The sequence below is a fragment of the Ammodytes marinus genome (assembly GCF_949987685.1).
Source record: "Ammodytes marinus genome assembly, chromosome: 2".
NCBI classification, from domain to species: Eukaryota; Metazoa; Chordata; class Actinopteri; order Uranoscopiformes; family Ammodytidae; genus Ammodytes; species Ammodytes marinus.
Window position 1 is genome coordinate 2475409 of NC_137231.1, and position 23445 is coordinate 2498853.

At 41.0% G+C, this 23445-nt stretch overlaps 1 protein-coding gene across 2 annotated transcripts in view; it reads right to left on the minus strand.

Moving 5' to 3' along the window:
* arid3c (AT rich interactive domain 3C (BRIGHT-like)) overlaps positions 1-18920 on the minus strand; it is a 106155-nt gene extending 87235 nt beyond the window's left edge. For both annotated transcript variants that reach the window (XM_080049028.1, XM_080049027.1), the window contains exons 1-2: positions 18110-18920; positions 17204-17761 (exon numbers count right to left, since the gene is read on the minus strand). In XM_080049028.1, coding sequence (XP_079905154.1) covers positions 17204-17761; positions 18110-18226 — 675 coding nt within the window. In that variant the 5' untranslated portion in view covers positions 18227-18920. The remainder of the gene's footprint in view (positions 1-17203; positions 17762-18109) is intronic.
* Between the last annotated feature and the right edge of the window lie 4525 nt (positions 18921-23445).

Sequence of the window (23445 nt, forward strand, 5' to 3'; positions counted from 1 at the left end):
TGTAAACCTCAAATGCAAAATCCTCAGCTGGAGATCGTTTGTTGTCAACACCAACGCTGTTGCTATTTCCTTCCTAACCGCTGCCTTCTGTCGTTCTTTGATGCCGCTTGTAATGCTCCGAAATGAATTTTTTTTCTACTTTCATTGTTATTCTGTCAATTTCTACTCTGGGCGAGGCCTCTAAAATGAGAATATATAGGGGCGTGATACGATTGTTTTCAGCCGCCGCATTTATCAATAATGGCCTGGCGTACGCTGAGATTGGCGAGATACGACTGTTTGATAAATCCCACGCGATACCTGGCGTAGGGAGGTATTTGCGCCAGAATCTCCACCAGTTTCCACGCAAGTTTGATAAATGAGGGCCAATATAACTAGAAAATTCTGTCAAAATTTTAAAAGTGCAGGTCGCCCGGTGCCGACCGCCAGCCCAGCATTCGCGGAGGCCCCCCGTCGGTCCGGCTCAAAACGCTTTTCCGAACCCCCGTCATGGCAAATATGCAGCAAAGGCCGCTCTTGTGAAGGCGTTTTTGTCAACGGCAGCCATGTTTCTTGAGCTACTTCGCTTAAACTTTATACACATTTGTATGTCGGACCCCTTAGGCTGTGTACAAAATTTGGTGATGAGGTTGGAAAACCATAAAGTAGATGTCACATGACTGTATTTCAGTTTATGCAAATCAGGTACAATCTATCATGGCTGACCCCTATTGGCCAAGAGGCTTTTTTGTGGAGCACCATGAGCTGTAGCCCTACATGTGTAAGACATTACAAGTCAATCAGAGTCAGGGGGCGAGGGGCGTGGCCTGTCAAAAATTGCATTTTTGAGCTAAATGGTTTTCGCATTTGTGGCGCTCCCTATGGTTACGGCTCAGAAAGCCTTGAGGAACATGCTACCACTTCTTCTGCACATATCCAGCAAGTTTTATGATGATAGGACCTATGGTCAATGAGTTATGGCCAATTAGCTGCTAAGCCCCGCCCCTGTGTAAACAGTTTGGTCAATGGCGGCCATTTTTTTTAAAGCTATCCTACTAATCTTTTAAGGACATCTGTAGCTCGTTCCCCCAATACTTTGTGATCAATTTGATTTTGATCATATCAGCATCATATTTGAGAAAGTTGTGGTGTACAATTGTGGTATTTGACCGTTCTCTGATTTTTTGGTCTGGATCAAACCCAGTCCTATTATAAAATAATACTTGCTAGAACTTGTACAAATTTAAGAGTGCCAAATATGGAACATTAGTCATTGAGAGCATCTCTAACCAGGGTAAAACAGTAGCTATCAATGAGGAGGACACTATGGTCATGTCCTCTGTATTTTGTCAGGAGAATTTGCAGTTTCAGCAACACAAGGGAAGTTTACAATTTACATTAAAATCAACAAGGTGGGTATTTAGTTGAGCAATTTTAGTATAGAATTTATATTTAAAAAATGTTTTTATAAAATGACCTCATGACCTCAGTATTTCTACACTCCTGTCTATAACACATTGAAAACGTTTACACGCACACCATATTCTGATTAAGGTCCATACTCCGGTTAAGACAATATTCTAAATAAGGTGTTTACATGTTCAGCAGCTACGGGGATATTCCTGTTTACATGTCAATCAGCATATATCTGAATAAACCAGTGACGTGGTAGAAGCGTCATGATGCCTAAAGTCAGTGATTTTTTACTGGGAATAATTCCTGTCCCAACCATGGAAAATGAACTCACTTTACGTCTAAGCGTTGTCTGGCATTGTGTTTCATACGCCAACAATGACAACACTTTTTTAAGGAGCTTTGCTGCATGTGTACACACTCTAGATAACAGCCATAAACTAGGACATGTGTCACAAACAGCAGCAAACGCCGAAAAAGGCAGCAAAAGCACCGGTCGGAATATTTATTCTGATCAAGGTGTACACATGCAACATTATTGTGATAAAGATAGGAATACTCCACATGGTTTAACCCGGTTATGGCTTATTCTAAATATGATCTGAGACTTGTCACTCTGCAGCTCCAGCTCATTGGCTGGGCCAATGGTTAGCTACAATAAGGGGGCGGGGCTCCAACAGATTTGTCCTGAGAAAACTAATAATAGAAAAGTGTTCTCATGGTCATTTTCCACACAGATTTTTCTTTCCTTTGTGTTCCCATTTTCCATTGGCATCAAGGCAATCATTGTCTGCTGAGCTGTGTGGCATTAAGGCATTATGATAAATCAAGTTCAGCAGCATGTAACAGCATTATAGGGAGGTTAATTGACTTAGATTACACCTGGTCTTAATGAACAGAGCAGAGCTGACAGGTCCAGATTAGCCTCAATCTGGAGCCAGTGAGAGCAGGCTGCTAAACTGTACACACACGTCTGCTTCACTATCTGACAGAGCAGTATACAGGAGAGAGCACTGATACAGAGAGGGGCCCCTCAGGCTTTCAATAGGAATGTAATGGCATGCATTATGTGCACACACACACCTGCACAAACATATCCATCTATGACAGGAGGTACAACACATGCAGCCGGTGTGTATATCTCTTTCTGTGTCCGTCAGCTAGTCAGCATTCAGCCTCACCCACCCCCTCCAGAATACATGTTGGACCAGTTCAAAAGTCAGACCTTCCAGGGTTTCAAATGAACTAAAGAAAAAATTCACCTCCAAAGTTTTGTCCATCCAGCACTATAGCAGATATTCATTAACCAGGGGTCCTTTTGCTCTTAAAATACTCTCTATTCTACTCTGGTTGTCTGGATGAAGAGAAAGGAGGAAATACTTAATATACAAATGAATACAGTAAAGCTAACAAGACTAAAAGGCAGGATACATGATTTCACCCAATGTAAGCAACAACACTTTAAATGTTTTATAACACTGATAATAATAAATCCAGCCATAGTTAATTTAATCACCTAAACAGTAAACACATGCATGTGTCACTACATGGATCCGTGTGTGTGTGTGTGTGTGTGTGTGTGTGTGTGTGTGTGTGTGTGTGTGTGTGTGTGTGTGTGTGTGTGTGTGTGTGTGTGTGTGTGTGTGTAAAACTACCATAAAGTATTGTTGCTGATGTTGGAGGTACTTAAAGGTAAATTTAATGAAATAATTGGGCAGTGACATGACATGAGCGGACACCTCAAAGGACTCATCATACAAGAAGCCATTCAGCAGCAACCACAGATCCTCCTCATTGCACCACAGAGACCTTGACACACACACACACACACACACACACACACACACACACACACACACACACACACACACACACACACACACACACACACACACACTTTTTATGGCAGCTAATCTGCTAGCTTGGCGTTTGACTATCTATAGGTGGCATATGCAACTCTCCAGCCATTGACTATACAAGCTTTTGATTACATAGACTGGGTTGATAAAAATGCTGAAGGGCCATTCTAGTGAATGCAAATGAGGCTGAAGGTCACGTATATTGAAGAATCAGTATATTTTCAGCCCTGGATGTGTTATTTATGGCCTATGCAGGTAGGGCCTGGTTTGTATGTGTGCATGCTGGAGTTTCTTTTATATCCAAGTAACACACAAAACTAACATACCTACAAAATAACATTCTTCTTTGATACATATTAGTGTGTTTCTCAGTACAGACTTACTCATTGCTGTAGGGAAATTTAAACTTCCTGCTTTAAAAGTAGGGTTGACGCAGTAGTGGGTGTTATCACACACACACACACACACACACACACACACACACACACACACACACACACACACACACACACACATCCAAAGATGCAGGCTGTCTGTCCTGCTAAATAAATTAGAAACTGACCATGTTTACGCCTGATGATGCTTTTGTTTTTATAAGTCGCAGTTTCACTTCCTAAGCTCTTCATCACATTTATATTTGCCCTCTAATTTTTGTACCACCGTTCGGTTCATAGAAAGCCTTCTCCACACCCAATCATTCAACCTGTAAGGGCCTCTCAGGGCTCCATAGCTAACCACCTCAAGCAGTGCACCAATGTATGGCGTTACACTACATTTCTCAAATAACATGAAAACTGATACATACATGTAGTCAATCAAAAGATAACACGCTGCCATGGTAACACCCCACCCCCCTCCAACAATGGCAGGATGGAAAAAGTGAGTCGGAGACGCAGCAGTGAGGCAATGTTTGCCCAACATTCACATCTCGTAAACAGGGAAGGGGGCTTTTGCAAGCAGCTGCAGAAATTCCAGGCTGCTGCGATTAAAAAGTAACACCCACATTGAGGGAGGGGGAGGCTGTTTGAACAAGCTAACCCGGCCCCTCTGTTTTAATGAAAAGAGGAGCCATTTGCAGTTAAAACAAATATCAATGGTGCATTGTGCCAAGCCCTCTCATTATGTGGCCACTATACTTGTTCGCTTCACACTGTGGTAGGGAAATAATGTCATCCCTGGCACAGTGGAGGCTCCACAAATGAATCAGGTTCTGTGTGTGTGTGTGTGTGTGTGTGTGTGTGTGTGTGTGTGTGTGTGTGTGTGTGTGTGTGTGTGTGTTTGAATGCAAAGTTCTATGTGGTATCAAAACTACCAAAGCCCAGGTTTTTTGTGAACATTTATTAGATTTGGTCATTTGATTGATTCATTCAGGAATATGGACCATGTGAGCACAAAATAAACTCAATTTATAATGGTATTAAAATAGATTCTGACACAGTGGCCATCTACAAAACAGGGTCAGAGGACCAAAACCAGGTTTAGTTGAGCCAGAATTCAAATGGTTCAAATATAAAACATTTGTGATGATGTTGTTATTAAAGGAATTTCCAAAAACATTGACTCTGAGGCCTTTAGGGCAGTTAATCAAGGCTATGGCCTTGATTAACTGCCTCAAGCTCTGGTATAAGTATAGCCACACTGAAGACTTGTCAAGCCCAAGCCTTTCAGTGATTCAGTGATAGGCTAAAACATACACACAATCACACACACTTTAGAGGGATATACTACGAAGCAAACTCAACACAGCATGGCTCTCTTTTCTTGATCTGGTTCAACATAACACATACTCTCGCTCAGAGCTGAGGGTTTCAACTTCAGGCTCTGTGCGCGTCCCCATGAAAGGGGGCGTTAAATGCGTCATTTGACTCTGCTTCCGCACAGACTGGACTGATCTTGTGCCGCTAACTTTACACAAACGGACTGATTGAGAGCAGCTGAGTAGAAAAAAAATAAAAAAGTGCGTTGCTGACTTTACTCAAGAGGAAGAGTTTGTCAGTCTGAATGATCACAGAACAGCAGAAAACAGAGAGCTGAAAAAAACTCTTTCTGCAAATAAGGAGAGAGTGGAATGCTGTCAGAAAATTACTGAATTGATTCATTTATTTTACAGATCGTTCTTGCAGTGCGTAACGTGACATTATAAAGCAATTAAACGTTGAACTCGGCGGATTTAAACACTGCACCATTTAGCCTCATTGATCTGCACAATGATTGTAAATATTTGCATCTTACAAATACCAATACATTAAAAAGCTTAAATACATTGTATAGTATGTGAATCAACTGTGAGAAGCTTAACCTGTGAGTCTGCAGCGATGTCCTTATGTGACAGCTGTCACCTGTCACATCCCAAACAGTTTATTAATTTCATCGCACTCATCTTCCCCTGATGTTCCAGTGATATTTGGATGTGATGTCGGCTACTGTAGGCCTACCCATAAAGAGAAACTGAAGGATTGTAGGCTATAGCGTCTTTCATATGGTAAACGTTATACGCTACTGATGAAGAGAAAGAAGCCCACAGTGAAATAATGTTGCAACCTGTGATTTTATAGAACGCTTCATTAAGAGCCAGTGTGTGTAGATCACCAGGTCAACTCATTTGAGGTGAGAGCATAGAGTGGCACTGCATACAGTAGGCGTAGGCTATTTTACATTTTCTGCATCAATAACTGTATGTGGCAAAAAGTCGCAGCGCAATGTTACAGTTCACTCTGCTGTAAGCCTTATGTCACGGCTTCGTTCAGTTCATTCACTTACTGATCAATACTGATTTAACTAGTTTACTCAGTGAGAATGTATTGTTCAGACAATATTGTCACGTCCGCGGGATTTACAAAGGTGTTCCCTTAAAGTTCCCTTAAAGGGCAGCGCTCTAAGAGCCGAATTTAAGCTCAAACTCTGGAACAAAAACTGGTCTGAGCAGGTTTGCCGTGCAGCCTCTGTTACCACGGTGATCTAGCCAGGTAAAAAGAGAGCCACCTTTCGTGATACTGAAAACGCTGGCTCTAGACTCAACAGACCTCGCTCAGCCCTTAATCTGGCTTCGTAGTATACCCCTCAGATCCTGCTTTCCTACTCTTATCACTTCTTTTGTGATCCCTTTACGGCCCCCCTCCCTCCTCCCATCCATGTGGTTCCAACCATATAACTGCAATGACATACGCTAGAAGAATCCAGGAATGCTATTAAAGCATTTCCAGTGACGGAGCACTTTTAAAGTCAGCTACAGCTGTTAGATGAATGTGAAGACGAAGATCCTGGCAGGGGTCCCAAGCACTCGTCCTATTGACTGTACTGTTTGATTTAAAAATATATACAGTACTGTGCAGAAGTTTTAGGCAGGTGTGAACAATGCTGTAAACGAAGAATGCTTTTTAAAAACAGAAGTTTTAATAGTTTATTTTTTATAAATGAAAAAAATGCAGTGAATGAACTAAATCCATCAGTGCCATCAGCTCAAAACTGGCAGAATCCAGTGGGACCCAGGTACATCCATCTACTGCAATGTACACCATTAATCCTGACCAAATCTTCAACTCCATTTGCAGAAACTTGTAAGAAACCTCCACCATGCTTCACTGTTTCCTGCAGACACCCATTATTGTACCGCTCTCCAGCCCTTCAGCCAAAAACCTGCCTTCTGCTACAGCCAAATAATTCAAATTTTGACTCATCTGTCCAGAGCACCTACTGCCATTTTTCTGAGTCCCAGTTCCTATGTTTTCGTGCATAGTTGAGTTGCTTGACCTTGTTTCCATGTTGGAGGTATGTGCTTTTAGGCTGCAACCCTCCATGACGACCCCTTCTGTCCAGACTTGTCCGGACAGTAGATGGGTGTACCTTGGTCCCACTGGTTTTTGCCAGTTCTGAACTGATGGTCATATTCAGATTATGAAGGGAAATAAGCTTGATGAGTTTTTCACCTGGTGCACTAAGTTTCTGGGCCGACCACTGCTACGATCCTCAACGTTGCTTGTTTCTCTGTGCTTTGTCTAAAGAGCAGAAACCCAAGTCTGCTCTGAATCCTTGCTTATCCAGTAGAACTACATTGTTCCATGAATTAGAATTTTTTGAATTTGATAAAAAAAAATATATAGGGGAGAACGGGGTAATCTGAGCCACTGTTTACATTAGCTCCTCTCTAAGCGAGCTAAAATGATTTATCACTCAAATTGACACATTTCCTATTAATTCCGGGTGTTTCCTAGAAATGGGCATTAGCAGATTTTTTTCAAGACAAAGGGCAGTGAAAATATGATTGTTTTAAAAAAAGTTGTCATGTGGCTCACTTTACCCCAGCTGTGGGGTAAACTGATCCATTTACTTTTTCCACTCTGAAGCTACCATAACAACACATATTGTAAAGAATCCTGAAAGCTAGACACACATTCCAGAACTAATGTCGGACTAGTAAAATAATGATGAGGTTTGGTCAATTAAGCAAAGCAAATTTTCTAAACACTTGAAAGTAACTCTGAACAAAATCAAATACAACATATTATAATTAAAAAGGTTTTAATAAGATTCCAATGAAAGATAGAACCAGTTAGATTAAAACACAGTCTGGGGGTCACAACACAGGACCCTTAGAGCCAGCTAGTGTCTGGGGGTCAAAGCATAGGAAAATCAGAACCAGCGAGAACAGCCTGGGACTCAGAACACAGGAGAAGACCGAACTGGATTATAACATCAGCATGTCATACTCTACAACTAGGCCTACTCTACATTCCAGCCCTGAAGGTTACAGGGAAAGATGAGAAGGTGCTCTTTCCCTGTGGTTGCCCCAGGTCGTCTTCCTGGTGTATTTCCTTGGCATGATGGCTTTTCTACAATGTGTATGACATTAAAATAAAACACGTCATGTAATATTATATTAAAATATGTTTAAGACTAAACTTAACTTGTGCTGCCTCATGGTGGGGAAAAGTGAGACAGTGGCTCACTTTCCCCCACAGCTTTTGGCTCACTTTCCCCCACCACCACAATTTGAGAAAAAACTACCTCTCTTAGCATTTCAGGCTAATCTTCAGTTATCAGCATCACATGGTTTCATATGTTGGTAGTTCATCAACACGTATGATATAAGTTTTTCTACGTGAATACATTTGATTTTGCACAACAGTTGATTAAGTTGACAGCAAGAAAACTTACTTTTACATGCAAAATACCTATTTTGGTGAAAAAAACATGCTTACCATACACCATGAGGTCCTCTCTTTCAGGGCCATGGGGAAATGAGAGGGGCTTGAAAACATATCTCACATGACCATAAATGTTTTCCGTTGCCTAGATACAGGGTGTGGCTCACATTACCCGATGCCTCAGATTCCCCCGTTCTCCCCTATAGCCTATATTATTTATATTTTTGAAAGCATTCTTAGTTTTCAGCATTTTTTCACACCTGTCTAAACCTTTTGCACAGTACTGTATATGGTTAGCATAAGGTTCGTTTTAAGTAATATGTTTTACAGTGACTTCATGAGACTGGGCTGAGTTTCTCACGTCCCTGACAGAATGTTGACACAGGAGTTACTGTGCGGCAGCATGTGTCCCTTTCAAAGCCGGTCTTCTTGCTGGTTCTTTTACGGTCACATTAAAGTGTTTAGGGTTGGGGGGAGGGGCCAGATTGGAGGGCTGATTGTTTTTCAAGACAAGCCCTTCATAAATACCAAAACTAAAAAAGTATTATAACTAAACATACCAGCTTTGCAAATGTTAGGCCGCTTGCTACATTTCACTGTATGTTATGAACAGTCATCCGTATGGCATGCGATGCCCATGTAGAAATGTGAATGTACTTTTTAAATTCCAAACATTTTATTTCTGTTAAATATTCAAATACAGCAAACAGAGTCTTACAACTTGCCTCATGCAGACTGGAATCAGACGGGTCTTGGTATTGATAAATATGCACAGAGGAATCCAGAATTGTATTTCCTGAATCTGTTCAACCATAATATATTTTAATTAACACATAAATAGTTATCATTGTAGGCCTATGTTAAAACCTTGAACATTTTCTGATGCACAAAATATGTATTTAAAACAAAACAAATGTAAAAGACAGTTTGACTTGAATTCACAAACTGCTTGACACAAATAGACATTACTGCATTTGTGTGAGGGTTCTTTGAGACTTCCCCGCCATGTTTCAAGTCACAAATGCTTTTATTTTGGAGAGGGAATTATTATTACCGTAGATCGGAGGGGATGATAAATTGTGATGTCACATGATGTTACATCCATGCTGATGTTCACTCTGAAGCATTACACAACTACAACCTGTTTCAAGAGTATGCCAATTCATTTTTTACAGCGGATAGAAAATGAATGGTAACCAACAGCTTATTGGAACACGTCTGGAGTAATCAGCTTTTAAATGCTGTCAGAGAAACATGGAGGACAGACAGAACTCCTTTTCACTCATATTAAGATTGACGTTAGCCTCAAAGCATAATTGCCTAAATCATATTTACTCTCAGTGGCGACTGGTCATTAGGGGCACGTGGAGCGAAGCCCCACCTACTCTCACAAAAAAAAAAAATATATATATATATATAGGGGAGATCGGGGGAATCTGAGGCATCGGGTAATGTGAGCCACCCCCTGTATCTAGGCAACGGAAAACATTATGTATGGTCATGTGAGATATATGTTTTCAAGCCCCTCTCATTTCCCCTTGGCCCTGAAAGAGAGGACCTCATGGTGCTGTGGTAAGCATGTTTTTTTTCACCAAAATAGGTATTTTGCATGTAAAAGTAAATTCTCTTGCTGTCAACTTAATCAACTGTTGTGCCAAAGCAAATGTATTCACGTAGAAAAACTTTTATCATACGTGTTGATGAACTACCAACACATAAAAACCATGTGATGATATTAGCTAAAGATTAGCCTGAAATGCTAAGGTAGTTTTTTTCTCAAATTGTGGTGGTGGGGGAAAGTGAGCCAAATGCTGTGGGGGACAGTGAGACACTGTCTCACTGTCCCCCACCATGAGGCACAAGTTAAGTTTAGTCTTAAACATATTTTAATGTAATATTACATGACATATGTTTTATTTTAATGTCATACACATTGTAGAAAAGCCATCATGCCAAGGAAATACACCAGGAAGATGACTTGGGGCAACCACACGGAAAGAGCACCTTCTCATCTTTCCCTGTAACCTTCAGGGCTGGAATGTAGAGTAGGCCTAGTTGTAGAGTATGACAGGCTGATGTTATAATCCAGTTGGGTCTTCTCCTGTGTTCTGAGTCCCAGGCTGTTCTCGCTGGTTCTGATTTTCCTATGCTTTGACCCCCAGACACAAGCTGGCTCTAAGGGTCCTGTGTTCTGACCCCCAGACTGTGTTCTAATCTAACTGGTTCTATCTTTCATTTGAACCTTATTAAAACCTTTTGAATTATAATGTGTTGTATTTGATTTTGTTCAGAGTTACTTTCAAGTGTTTAGAAAATTTGCTTTGCTTAATTGACCAAACCCCATCATTCTTTTACTAGTCCGACATTAGTTCTGGAATGTGTGGCTAGCTTTCAGGATTCTAACTGTTACAATATGTGTTGTTATGGAAGTTTCAGAGTGGAAAAAGTAAGTGGTTCACTTTACCCCTTTGATTTTTCTGGTCTGTCTCAGTTTACCCCACAGCTGGGGTAAAGTGAGCCACATGACAACTTTTTTTTAAACAATTATATTTTCACTGCCTTTGTCTTGAAAAAATTCTGCCAATGCCAATTTCTAGGAAACATCCTGAATTAATGGGAAATGTGTACATTTGAGTGATAAATCATTTTAGCTCGCTTAGAGGGGAGCAAATGTAACAAGTGGCTCAGATTACCCCGTTCTCTCTCTCTCTCTCTCTCTTTATAAAAAAAAAAAGTTTGGCGCTTTTAGTTCATTTTTAGCCGACACTAGCTTGCTTCTTCAGATTGCGTTTATCTGATTTGTGTCTCTGCCATGTCATGTGCCATGTCCATGGTCTCTGCAGTCAGACTACGGCAGCCGTGTGAGCCAGTCAGATTTGGGCCGAAGGGCTAAGGGCTCGTTCGCCTTTTGCCCCTAAACGCAATGCAATGTGTATTGCACGTGAACAACTGCGAATGCGCGTGCTCGTAGTGTTTCTCTGTTATAGTGGACAGAGATTATTTTACCCCAACGGGCACTGTCCCTCCAGCACTGGAAAGGACATACATGGTCATTGGGTTCGTTCCACTACTGTGACAGTAGCGCCGCGAAAAGTCATGTAGCCGGAAGAAGAGAAGGACGGAGAAGGATAACGTTGCTAACACAAAGATGTCAGAGGCACACAAACAAAAACAAGTCGACAACATGAATGAAGTAGATCATTTTTGGAGCACAGGTTTGAGACCCTTAGTCTGGAAGAGAAATTGGTAGGCTAGTAAAACCGTTTGGTACGCATGATCCACCGGACAATAGCCTATAATGTGGAGTGGTAGCTATGCTTGCCTGCCTTTATCTGACACCGCAGCAGCCTGCAGCGCGCAACCTACCTACTGAACGGAATCTGTCTGTTTAAAATCACGGCATTAAAAGCATCAAATGACTTGCTTTAACGAATTTCGTTAGAATATAACGTGAAGAATTTTAGAATATTATTTCCATGAAGCTGTTTAGTCAGAAAGTGAGCGATCACGAGTGGCTCATCCTCGCTGCTGTCCAAGGCATTTGAGACGCAGCATTTATCTTATGCTCATAGTTAATCATATAGCAGTGCTGAAACGAAAGCTTCTCTCTGAAAATCGCGATCCGATTGCTTGTCCCTAACCTTGGATACACAGAGACATGTCCCCGAACTGACTGCGCGATAGTCTGTACAGTGAAACAGCCGCCTCCCTCGTTAGTTTCAGTATACAGCCTACAATGCTAATATAACCACCACCTGCGCATGGAAAGCGTTTAAATAAAGCCTCTTATTTTTATTAGGAATTATTGAGCTGTTTTGTCGTCAGAAAATGAAGAAGTACTTCAGCAGGTTGTCTGTGATGTGTAGCCACATTGAGTCCACTCGACCATAACGTCACAAAGGCTGCGTGAATGAGGCTTTACTAAGTTAGTCCGATGCCGTGTTGTCACTTGACTCAGTTAGTTAAGATGCAGTTTGAGGTTCACGCTCCACACAGCTGCTGCTGGAGCCACCAGGAGTTTTTGCTCCACTTGAGAAAAATGGAATATTTGCAGTTTGCATAATCTATTTTAAATTTATATACATTTTTTGATCGTTCAAGATCCAGTCCTCATTCAAGTGTACTGTGTAGGTTATGTCACGCAAGAGAAGCGATAATAGTCAGCTATCACCTCAACATGAAGGAAAACTCCACCTTGAAATTTCTGTATCTGGCTGTCAGAGGCCAAAGACTGTAGCGGCACATTGAATTTTCTCCTGTCTACTTTTTACTTAACTGTTAGTAAAGACGAAGGGAGCAATCCTTTCCTTCTTTGGCTAAAATGTGAAAGTGCACAATGATGTGAACAACTCATTTTGTGTTTATAAAATCGCCAGAATGTGAGAAACAGTGTCTTTGAAGCTCAAATGTTTCCTTTTTTTTTGTGAGCCCCACCTGTTTTTTACACCTAGAAACGCCACTGTTTACTCTATTACTATTCTACTTTTACTCTACATCTATTCTATTCTACATCTACTCTACTTTTCGTTAGCCTAATAGCATAATTGCCTAAGTCATATTTTAAGGGTTATAGAGTAGGGTAAAGTCAGTCTGCCCCAGGGCAGCTGTGGCTACTATCGTAGTTTACCACCACCGGTATGACTGTGTGTGAATGAATTGAACCTGGAACCCTGTAAAGCGCTTTGAGTCACAGAGAAATAAAGCGCTATATAAATCCAATCAATTATTATTATCAATTAAGTGTACAATGTTCTCTTAAGTCTGCATTGTTCACAAGTAAAATCCATATGCAATTTCTTTTACATTTTGGCTTGTAAATTTGATTCAAGCACTATGCATTATTGCTTTCAGGTCATGAATCCAAACCGCTTCTCAAAACTAGAGCCCCCAATAAATTGTCTGAGGCCAATCTATCAGCCAATATTGGCTAAACAGTAAACACACACTCATATTAAAAAATATTTTTAATGTTATTTGTTTGTGTGTTTAAAATGAATTAAAGCCAATATATTTATTATCATTATTGTTTTAGATAAATCACTAACAGGTGAGTCCATTAATCAAGAGGGACAAAGAAGACACCAACTTCAGCACACATTTTTGGACTGTTTGATTTGCACAACTGATTGTCTGTCATTCAGCTCTTGAAATGGGACTGTATTGAACCATCTGAATAGATCTGCAGTGAGCTTTATATTCATGATTTTATCTCAACTCAATTTGTTTGAAGGAATTGACTAGACACCAGCGCCGTAATTTTCACACAAGACATGATACATTTGGTCAGGAATATCACAATACAATAAAAACACATTTAGAAATCGCTATATTGCTGCTGGTAAAACCACATGAAGTATGAAGATGGATATTTTGCAGTGTGGATGATTTGAGTGGCAGGGGGAGGGGAGTGAAATCATACACCAGTACAGCTGAACAAAACCCCCCTCCCCCCTCCCCAAACGATGTTGTATAGTTGTTGAAAAAAACAAGCAGGTAGAATCCCCAAAGACGAGTGGCTCGACGAAACCCAAACCCAAACCCATAACCTGACATGTTTATTACATGGCATTATTCACTAAGGGAAGATGTCAGGAGAATGAATGCTTTACCATCGACATTGTTTAAGATTTGGAGCAAAGCAAGGGAACTGCAGGCTGACAAAGACTGCACCAACAAACAAGAAAAAAAGATCACTCTGGGAAATGTACAGTAGTCTAGCTTAAGTTTAAGGTTGGTTTGTGATGCACTTTGGGATTTGGGAACTCATTTCTCTTAATGTTCGTTTTTCAATATATGGATGGGTTGGGGTTAGAGATTGTTCAGCCAAGTGCTTCCTACTACTAGTCTGTTTACATGAACATACAAGTTAATTTACAAAGTTAGACTAAATGAACCTTTTTGAGTTATTATGTGCTTCCTACTTCACTAAAACATCCTTTCATACTTCAGGAGAAACACTTCAACAGCTCCTAAAGAACCACACCACAGTGTGTGCATGTTTTAGCAGACGTTCTGCAACAATTGATGTTGGATTGCTGCTGGACATTATTTGAAGCATAACATAAGTTTTGGATCTTTTTGAAATCTTTTTTTCATTCCTTCCAGACAGCATTTCTGCAGATATTGGTAACCAGTGAGTATTTGACCACAGTGAACGTCATGTCTGCTCTAGATGTTAAGTTTAATGTTTGTGTTGTGGTAAAGCAGTGCACACTGTGATTTGGTTCTTGTACTGAGTGAATATGTTAAGTCCATATTAAACAGCTAAGAACAACAGTTTACTCTCTCCCAGTTCACTGTGTCTGTTAATGCAAATGCCTGCAGGCTCATGTAACCACGCCAACATGAGTGTAAATCACTACAGAGGAAGCATGGCCGAGTGTGTGACGGCACACAACTCTGCTGCTGTTTCGTAATAGTTTGGCACCGAGCCGACTCCCAGCTACACACACACACACACACACACACACACACACTGCCAGGGTGATCCCAGCATTTTTGGGTGTGAGCCAGACTGGAATACTACCAGGTCCAGTTTCCTACATTTCCTGAGCCGCTGCCAAAACTATACGCAACAGCTCCTCTCAGTGTCTCTGTGTCTGTGTCTCACTTCTCTATCGCGTCATCTTCATGACAATGCACTGTACATAATCTATATCTATATATCTATATACACAGATATATATTTATATATATATCTATATATATTGTATACATACAGATATATATTTATATATATATATGGCATATTTATGTCAGCATTGACTGGCATGCTGTTCCATCTGGTTACAGAAGTGATTTGGAGCCACTGTAGACAGCGGCTGGTCTCTTTTTGTTCAGATCAGATTAAAACTTCTCCACCCCTCTGTGGGGGCTTTTTATATTTAGCCCACATCTTGTTCCTATTTCCAAAGATGCATTTACTGCCTTCAAATGTGGTTTTGTTTTGCAGCTCTGAGCACGCTTAGTATGCTGGCTCCGCTCTGTCTGCCTAGCAGCCGTAAGCATCCTTTTATTGTCCCATGACCATTACACTGAATGACTACATACAAATGACCCCCACAATAACTGCACATCCTGAGGAATCTTTGAAGCGTGTAGGCCTGGTTTACATGGAGCACTCATGGACAGCCACAGGAAACTGCTCTTGATGAACAAAAAGTTAAATCATTTTCAGCTAAAAAATCTAGGCTTTAAAATAGGTAAATTCATTTTAAGCTTTTCCCTTGTTCAACACATCTAATACATAAAGTTAGAAAAGACTCATATCATATGATATGTGGGAAAAAGTCAAGTAAGCATACCACTCAAAGGATTATGAAGTTGATACACACAATCCATAACAACAATCATTTGAAGTCAGAATTACTGGATTATAGAAGACAGAGACTTGGGCTGCTTGCGTTCCCTCCACAGGCTTACATTACCATCCTCCACACATAATTGTCTCTTTATATTGAGGCTACTGGTTTTAGCCCATGCTATTTAAACTGCATTTCCATGCATTGACTTGCTTTAATGTGCAGCACTAATGCAGTCACTAATGTACACATCACATTTAGGGAAGTCTGCAAATGATCCGTCGTAAATAAAAGATGACATGGAGCATCCATGAGCGCTCAGAGAGTATAGATCTGCCTGCTGCAAGGCTGGACATATACACACACAACTGTATATCAACCCAATAACTTAGTGTCATTAACTAGCTGCTTACAACACAAAAGAGCTGTGTAGGAGAAATAACTTCCAGATGTGTCCCATACAATGAAGCATATAGCCTGAGCACGTAACACATATAACAACAAGGAATCTTTAATAAATGATGGCTATATTAATGTTAACAAATAATGAACTAAGGCTTTTTTAGATCAGTTATAAGCCATTGAAAAGACCAAGTTGTAAAAAAAATCCCTTGGATTGATATAACCACGACCATTTACCTTCTAACCTAGAAACATGAAATGTGTTCCTATTAATGTTATAGAACTGGGGAAATATACTTTTATAGTTGGTGATCATTTATGAATGTTTTTTTAACCCATCAAAATGTTCAATATGTTGTTAACAAATTGGATTTGGACCAGATCGCCTGCAGCTCTTTTCAGAAAGGAAAGTGGTAGTATTGTCCAGTCCGTCAAAGGGATTTTTCCACAAACTGACAAATTAAAATATTGTTCTTAATAATTACATATACGATCCATTGGATCCAAAAAATAAAATAAAGATATAATATACAGGCCTATATAAAATCAATCAGTTAGGCTACATCTAATAGGCTACCATTTTTTTTTAAATGATGCCTTGTTAGAAAACCTCGAACCTGTCCCTTGAATAGGCCTGGTTCAGGTCTCAGTCCAAAAGGAAATGACTATTTCAAATCAACTTAGTCAAAATCCAATTTCTTTAAATAGGCTACATGTAGCCTATGTGCTCACTGACACAGAGACACAGGGGAATAGCGTTTATGAACGGAACCTTCATGACCGTGTGTTCTTTAAGTTCAGTTATATCAAGTGAAGTTAACCAGGCCATGTTATGTTATGATGATGGCGCACAAACAGGAGATAAACTAGAATGTCTAGACGGTGGATCAAAAAAGTTGAAAATGACTGTAAATAAGTCATTCCTTCTAACTAAAATGACTTACCGACTCTTACATCAAAGAATGCTTATTCTAAGATCAAAAAAGCTTATCTTCAAATACTCTCAGATTCTATCAAGGAGCCCACAATTATCACTGGACGAGCCACAAACCCAGAAGCGCGTTGAAGAACGATTCGTGTTGAGTAAGGCTACGGTGCCGCTTACCTGTTTGAACTGCTCCTCATAGGTCCACTCGTGCTGCTGCTGCTGGCACTGGGGCTGAGCCGACGGAGATGGGGCGAGGCGACCCGGGGCGAAGGCCGCCGGGACTCTGGCCATGAGAAGCGGTACACTGTGCGGAGGCAGAGCCGCTCCATGCAGCGAGGACTGCCGCTGTTGGTACAGGCTCAAGCCCGCATCGTCCTCCTCCTCTTCGTCCATCACATCCTGCTCCATGTCCTCTTCCTCCCGGTCCGAGTCCCCTTCCTCCTGCTCGGCTCTGCGGAGGACTTCCATGTGTGAAGACAGCTTGACTCCAGCGGTAGAGGTGTCCACTCCGGCGACCAGCGCGCCCCGCATCGCCGCCTGGTAGTGTCGGAAAGCCAGCGCCTGTTGGTGGATCTGGGACTCCACCATGGACCGGAGGTCTTTCTCTGTCTCCGCCTGCCGGAGCTTCTCCTCCAGGGCGAGCCGGGCAGCCTGCTGCCGCTGCAGGTTCTCCATGACCGCCTCTAGCTTCATGCCGCCGGGCTGCGCGCTGCTGGCGGAGGAGAAGGAGCTTTGCTGCGAGGGGACGATAGAGTGATGTTCGGCGTTTAATTAGGCATATCAGCGGCACTTTATAGGATTAAAACACAAGCTCAACCAATGTGCTTCTTAACACACACTGACGCCGTTTGGCTTTAAGACTTGTAAGTGTAGGCTAGGATTAACCTCACATTAAGCGAACATAAACTTGCACTTAGTGGCTGATTGTTACACGAGCCAAATAGCCCACAAAGTTTTTAAGTGTTGTTAAAATACTTTGACTTTATTTTCTTTCTTTTTTTAAGTTAAAATAAAAATCAACTGTAGCCTACAGTAGCCTAGTTCAATCTAATAATGTAACATACAAGAAACCTGGACGCTTACCAAAGCAGATTTAGTTGCGATACTTGTGTTATCAACCATGCTTCTCTCCGTCAGATGCGCCGAAATATGATCAACCGGATAGCAGAGCCCTCTCTCAGTCCTGGTAACTTTCCGCATTCAACATCCAGATATGCAGACCTGATGTCTCGTAGTCGGTAGGCTCGCTGTATAAATACTTCAACTGTGTTTGGTGTTGAATGGTGGAGCCCCGAGCTGCTTTTGGCAACAAGTGGCAACTGTAGGGTAGTAAGAATGACCTCTGGAGGCAGAGATCAGCCCTCCTGCTCCATGGTAACAACACGTCAGTCCGGCGCGAGGGGAATATACAACTGACCTCATCAAGCTGCTGACATCGCCACATGTCAAATGAATGAGAAATGATTACTTTTTATATTGTTTGACAGCAGTTGTCCTGTAGTAGGCCTACCATGTAGGCTAACATATCATATCACTGACATGCTTATGCTTTATGTCCCACAAGCCCGGTCTGAGCTGGGAAAGACAGCTTTAAGCTTCAGTGCCCCTGACTCCTGGAACAGCTTACAGCAACAAATTAAAATGAATACCATGATATCCTTTAACCAATTTAAACATACTATCTTCAATCTACCAAACTCTAACTGTAACTGTTTTAATTAGGCCATATTGTACTTTTTCCGCTTACATTTGATTTTCAGCCACTCTACACCTCTGTCTAAAATGTTTCTCTTTACCAGCTTATTGTGTAGGTCTATTTGCATTGTATATTGTGTATGTATTGTTGTTTTTGTTTCTCGACATCATTGCAAATGATGGTCACCCCTCAATGATATCTCGAGTATAAATAAAGGTTAAATAAAAATAAAATCAATAAAATATTGTGTAAAAACTTTTTTTTAACATCTGTAAGGTTCCATCATGTTAGCCTAGCAATAGGCTAGGCAGAGGTTTTTTTTCTCTCATAATAATAAGACTTAGGCATAACAAAACAAATATAGGCTCCATATATGTATTCATTTATACATGATATTGTTAAAATGCTATTACTCTTGCGTGTTTTTATTCCTACTAGACTAAAGTGCTTCGATACGATGATGCAAAACTTACGGCCATATCAAAATCCAAATATTCCTCACATGCTCATTGATTTGCATCAGTGACCGCTACTAAACAGTAGAAATATTAATATTCTGAAAACCTTTATTATCAGATATTACTAGTCTGGATTCAGAGAATGACACGTCAGCCACACTGTTACCTACTTGATGTATTTTTAATATTGATGTATGTCATGCCCCTGTAAAGCACTTTGAATGGCCTTGTGTCTGAGTTGTGCTATAGAAATAAACTTGCCTTGCCTTGTTTCCCTGTAGCTGTTCAAGGCAAATCATTAACTTTTTTTATTTTAACAAACACATATACAAAATATGTAAAACAACATCAAATCATTAACTTTAAATGATAGATTCATTTATCAAAATGCTGTTTGAAGTATAGGACTATTTAATTACATATCTGTGTCATACTGTACATTTTTCTTTGTGAAACCTGCAATTGGCTGTCAGTCAGATGTAGGATGTGTTATTTGGCTGAAGTAAATCAATATCATCAGCAGGGTCATCCATGCTCAGAAAGTATAGCGGCTGCTACTTGTAACTCAGCACAGCCCAAGGAAGCTATTCATTATATAGAAATAAAATATCTTCAGCCGTGCTACTTCTGCACTGCCAAAGGCGCCATTTTGTGCCATTGGTTCACCTTTTTACATGCTTGCACCTATATGTTTTAATGGAATCATGTAAGATACCAATGAATGCCACTGTGTGAGTGACTACTAGGCTACTCATAAGAGAAAACTATCGGCCACTAATAATATTCACATATTAGTTTTTACCAAGTTGCAGTGCTCTTCTTCACATGAACAAATACGGTTTCCTTCAGTCTCTGAAAAATGTCTTCAGTCTTTATTTTTTTTAAGAGACATTTGCTTAAACATAAGCCAAACTGTAGGGCTTATTTTGGATCTTTTTATGATAAATTCTTTATTCGGATCGTTATCTAAGAAATGTTGGATTCTGGGAACGGTTTCTTAATTTTTTGTAGTTTACAATAAAAGAGAACTATTCCGGACAGCTATTAATCTTTCATAAATAATTCATTTAGTTACCTTTAAACCGGTTAATCATGAAATCAGTGCTTGGATGTTTTGAATGACTTGTTTGTTTGCTGTGTTAGTCCTCAGTAAACCTATTTGACTTTTTAAAACCTTCACATACAGCTCCACATGAATGCCCTATAGCTGGTTTAATGCAGGACTGTTTAACACTTCTATTTATTCATATTTAACTTGAAAGTTTCTGCCATCTGTGGAGTGCAGGCAGGCACAAGCTGCAGAGGCCTAACACAGTGTGCTGTAGAATAGGGCCACCTAGTGGACCTGCAGAGGACTGAAGACTCGAGCTGACAGGACAGATTGGTACTGCAGGCTGGGTGTCACACACACACACACACACACACACACGCACGCACGCACGCACACACACACGCACGCACGCACGCACGCACACACACGCACACACACACACACACACACACACACTCACACTGTGTTTTTATCATAGACCAAAAGGACGACAACACAGGAATTCAATGGGGAAACGATTGTGAGGGGGTTAGGGGATAAAAACATAACACATTTATTGCACATATATAGCTCTTTGCTAGTCCTACTGGACTACTCAAATTGCTGTATATGGCAGTCGCATTCACACACACATTCACACAGTTAGGTTAAGGTGGTAAGCAATGGTAGGATGTCCCTGCTATAGAGGATAAAGGGGTACTCCCAGTAACCATGAGGTCGCTGGTTGGATCCCCCCACCATCTCTACCATTGTGTCCCTGAGCAAGGCACTGTGTCAGGGCCAGCGCTGTGCTATGGCTGACCCCGTGCTCTGACCCCCTCCCAAGTGTGCTAAGTACTTGAGAGGGGATATGCACAGAGACAAGAAATACAAATGAACCCACCTTAACTTAACGGTGAATGGACTAATTTACATATAAAAGTATATAGCGCTTTGCTAGTCCTACGCTACCACTCAAATTGCTATATACCGCAGTCCATCCACCCATTCACACACACATTCAGCTCCGGAAAAAAATGAAGAGACCACTCCAAATGTTCAGTGTCTCTTGTTATACTCTTAGAGGCATATGTTTGAGTAGAATGAACATTTTGGTTTTTACAATATAAACTACTGACAACATTTCTACCAAATTCACTTCAAAAATATTGTCATTTTTATTGAGTATTTCCATTAAGTAATGTAGGGATAAAGATTTAAACCTGCAGTGTAGAATTTTGTGTTTTTTTTCATAGCAGACTTTATAGAAAATATAATAATATAAAATTATAATATCCATTAGTACCTTTAATTTAGTGTATAATAGCTGAAAAAAAAATGTGCAGGCTGTGCCGGGTAGCCGATGACTTTGTTGGACAATTATTAGAAGGTAATACAAATGCAGTGTTTGCTCAGACCGAAATAAAGATATTAATCACTTAAAATTGTGCAGCTTATGGTGTGCAACTGAGTAGGAGAGCTGATTCAATAGTGCGCACACCGGCCACTTAGGAGCGCTGCATGGGACTGCGTAAGGGCAGTTATCTTCGACTTGGAGCAGCTGGGGGGACACTGAGGCACGGGGGCTGCATTCATTCAAAATGTTAGCCTAAGTATTAAATATGTAGTAGGCCTACACTGCTCTTTATGATAAAAAATACACGGCACAACATTCAACTTAACATTTTATTTATTTGACGCACTTTTTAGATGTTAGTTCCTCTTTTAATGTGTCATTGATCGCTCAAGCGAGCGATTTATTTCCACCGTTAACCGGCACGTTTTTCCGATCTGCTAGTGGAGCAGCTCAGCAGGACAGTGGGTGCTCTCACAGCTGATCGTTGCCGGGTCGGCTTGTGCAGCTGACGGCCGGGCTTACCACTCGTGCCAAGCGCATGCTGTCATACAGTAAAATGCTTTTGAGCAGTGCTATCTAAAAGGGCCAATACATTTTAATCATTCAAATCTCTGCAGACGTGTATTTCTTTTATGGGGACCATTATCGAACAGTTGGTGCGTCTTTTTCTCCTCTACTAGGCCTACTTATATTATGCCCGCAAGTTGGTTGCATTTCAGAACAGCAACATGCTTTTTTTAGTGGCGATTTTTGAGTCAGACCACTTTTTCTTCATCTATGTAAAGAAATGGCGACACATAATTGTATATTCTGTTTTATAGCATATGAGCGCTGGAGATCGTTTGTTGTCAACATCAACGCTGTTGACTGCAGCAGTTATTTCCTTCCTAACTGCTGCCTTCTGTCGTTCTTTGATGCCGCTTGTAATGCTCCGAAATGAAACTCTTTTTTTTGTTCTTCTTTCGCTGTTATTTTGTCCATTTCTACTTCAGAGAAGTTCCTCTTCTTTGCCGTAATGCGCATATCCATGTCGTAAAATCTCTGGGCGAGGCCTCTAAACTGAGAAAATATAGGGGCGTGATACGATGGTTTTCAGCCGCCGCATTTATCAATAATGGCCTGGCGTACGCCGAGATTGGCGAGATACGACTGTTTGATAAATCCCACGCGATACCTGGCGTAGGGAGGTATTTGCGCCAGAATCTGCACCAGTTTCCACGCAAGTTTGATAAATGAGGGCCACTGTGTCCATCAGAACTACCAGTTGGAATGTTCTTTCTGTTGCTTCTCTGACGGGAGCCATAGAGACGAACTGTTGTGATGATTTCATATTACACAGTACACTGCACTTTTTTTTTTTTTTTTTTTTTTTTTTAAAGATGTTTTGGCATTTCCAAGCTTTATTTGACAGTACAGCGTTGAAATGGGGAGACAGAGAGAGAGGGGGGATGACCTGCAGTAAAGGTCCTGGGTCGGACTCGAACCCGGAACCACTGCAATGAAGGCCGGAGCCAACATGGTACGCGCTCCATCCACCACGCCACCGGAGCGCCCGACACTGCACCTTTAAGACAAATCCAGACTAGTTCTCTTAATTTTTTTCCGGCGCTGTATGTAGTTAAACGTTATAGATTTGCTTTTCCATTACCTTGCTACAGAATGGGCTCACTTTGTTGGATGGTATTTGGATCGGTGATAGGGAGCATTTACGCTCAGAGGACAACCTGCTTACAGCATCTCTCATCTCCTCCTCGGATACTGGCCTTATCGTCCGTCTGAGGAGGAACTTTCTCAGCCCTCTCCACCAGGATTTGGTTGTGTCACTGCGTAAGGCAATGCAAGACAAGTTTATCTCTATAGCACAGTTCAGACACAAGG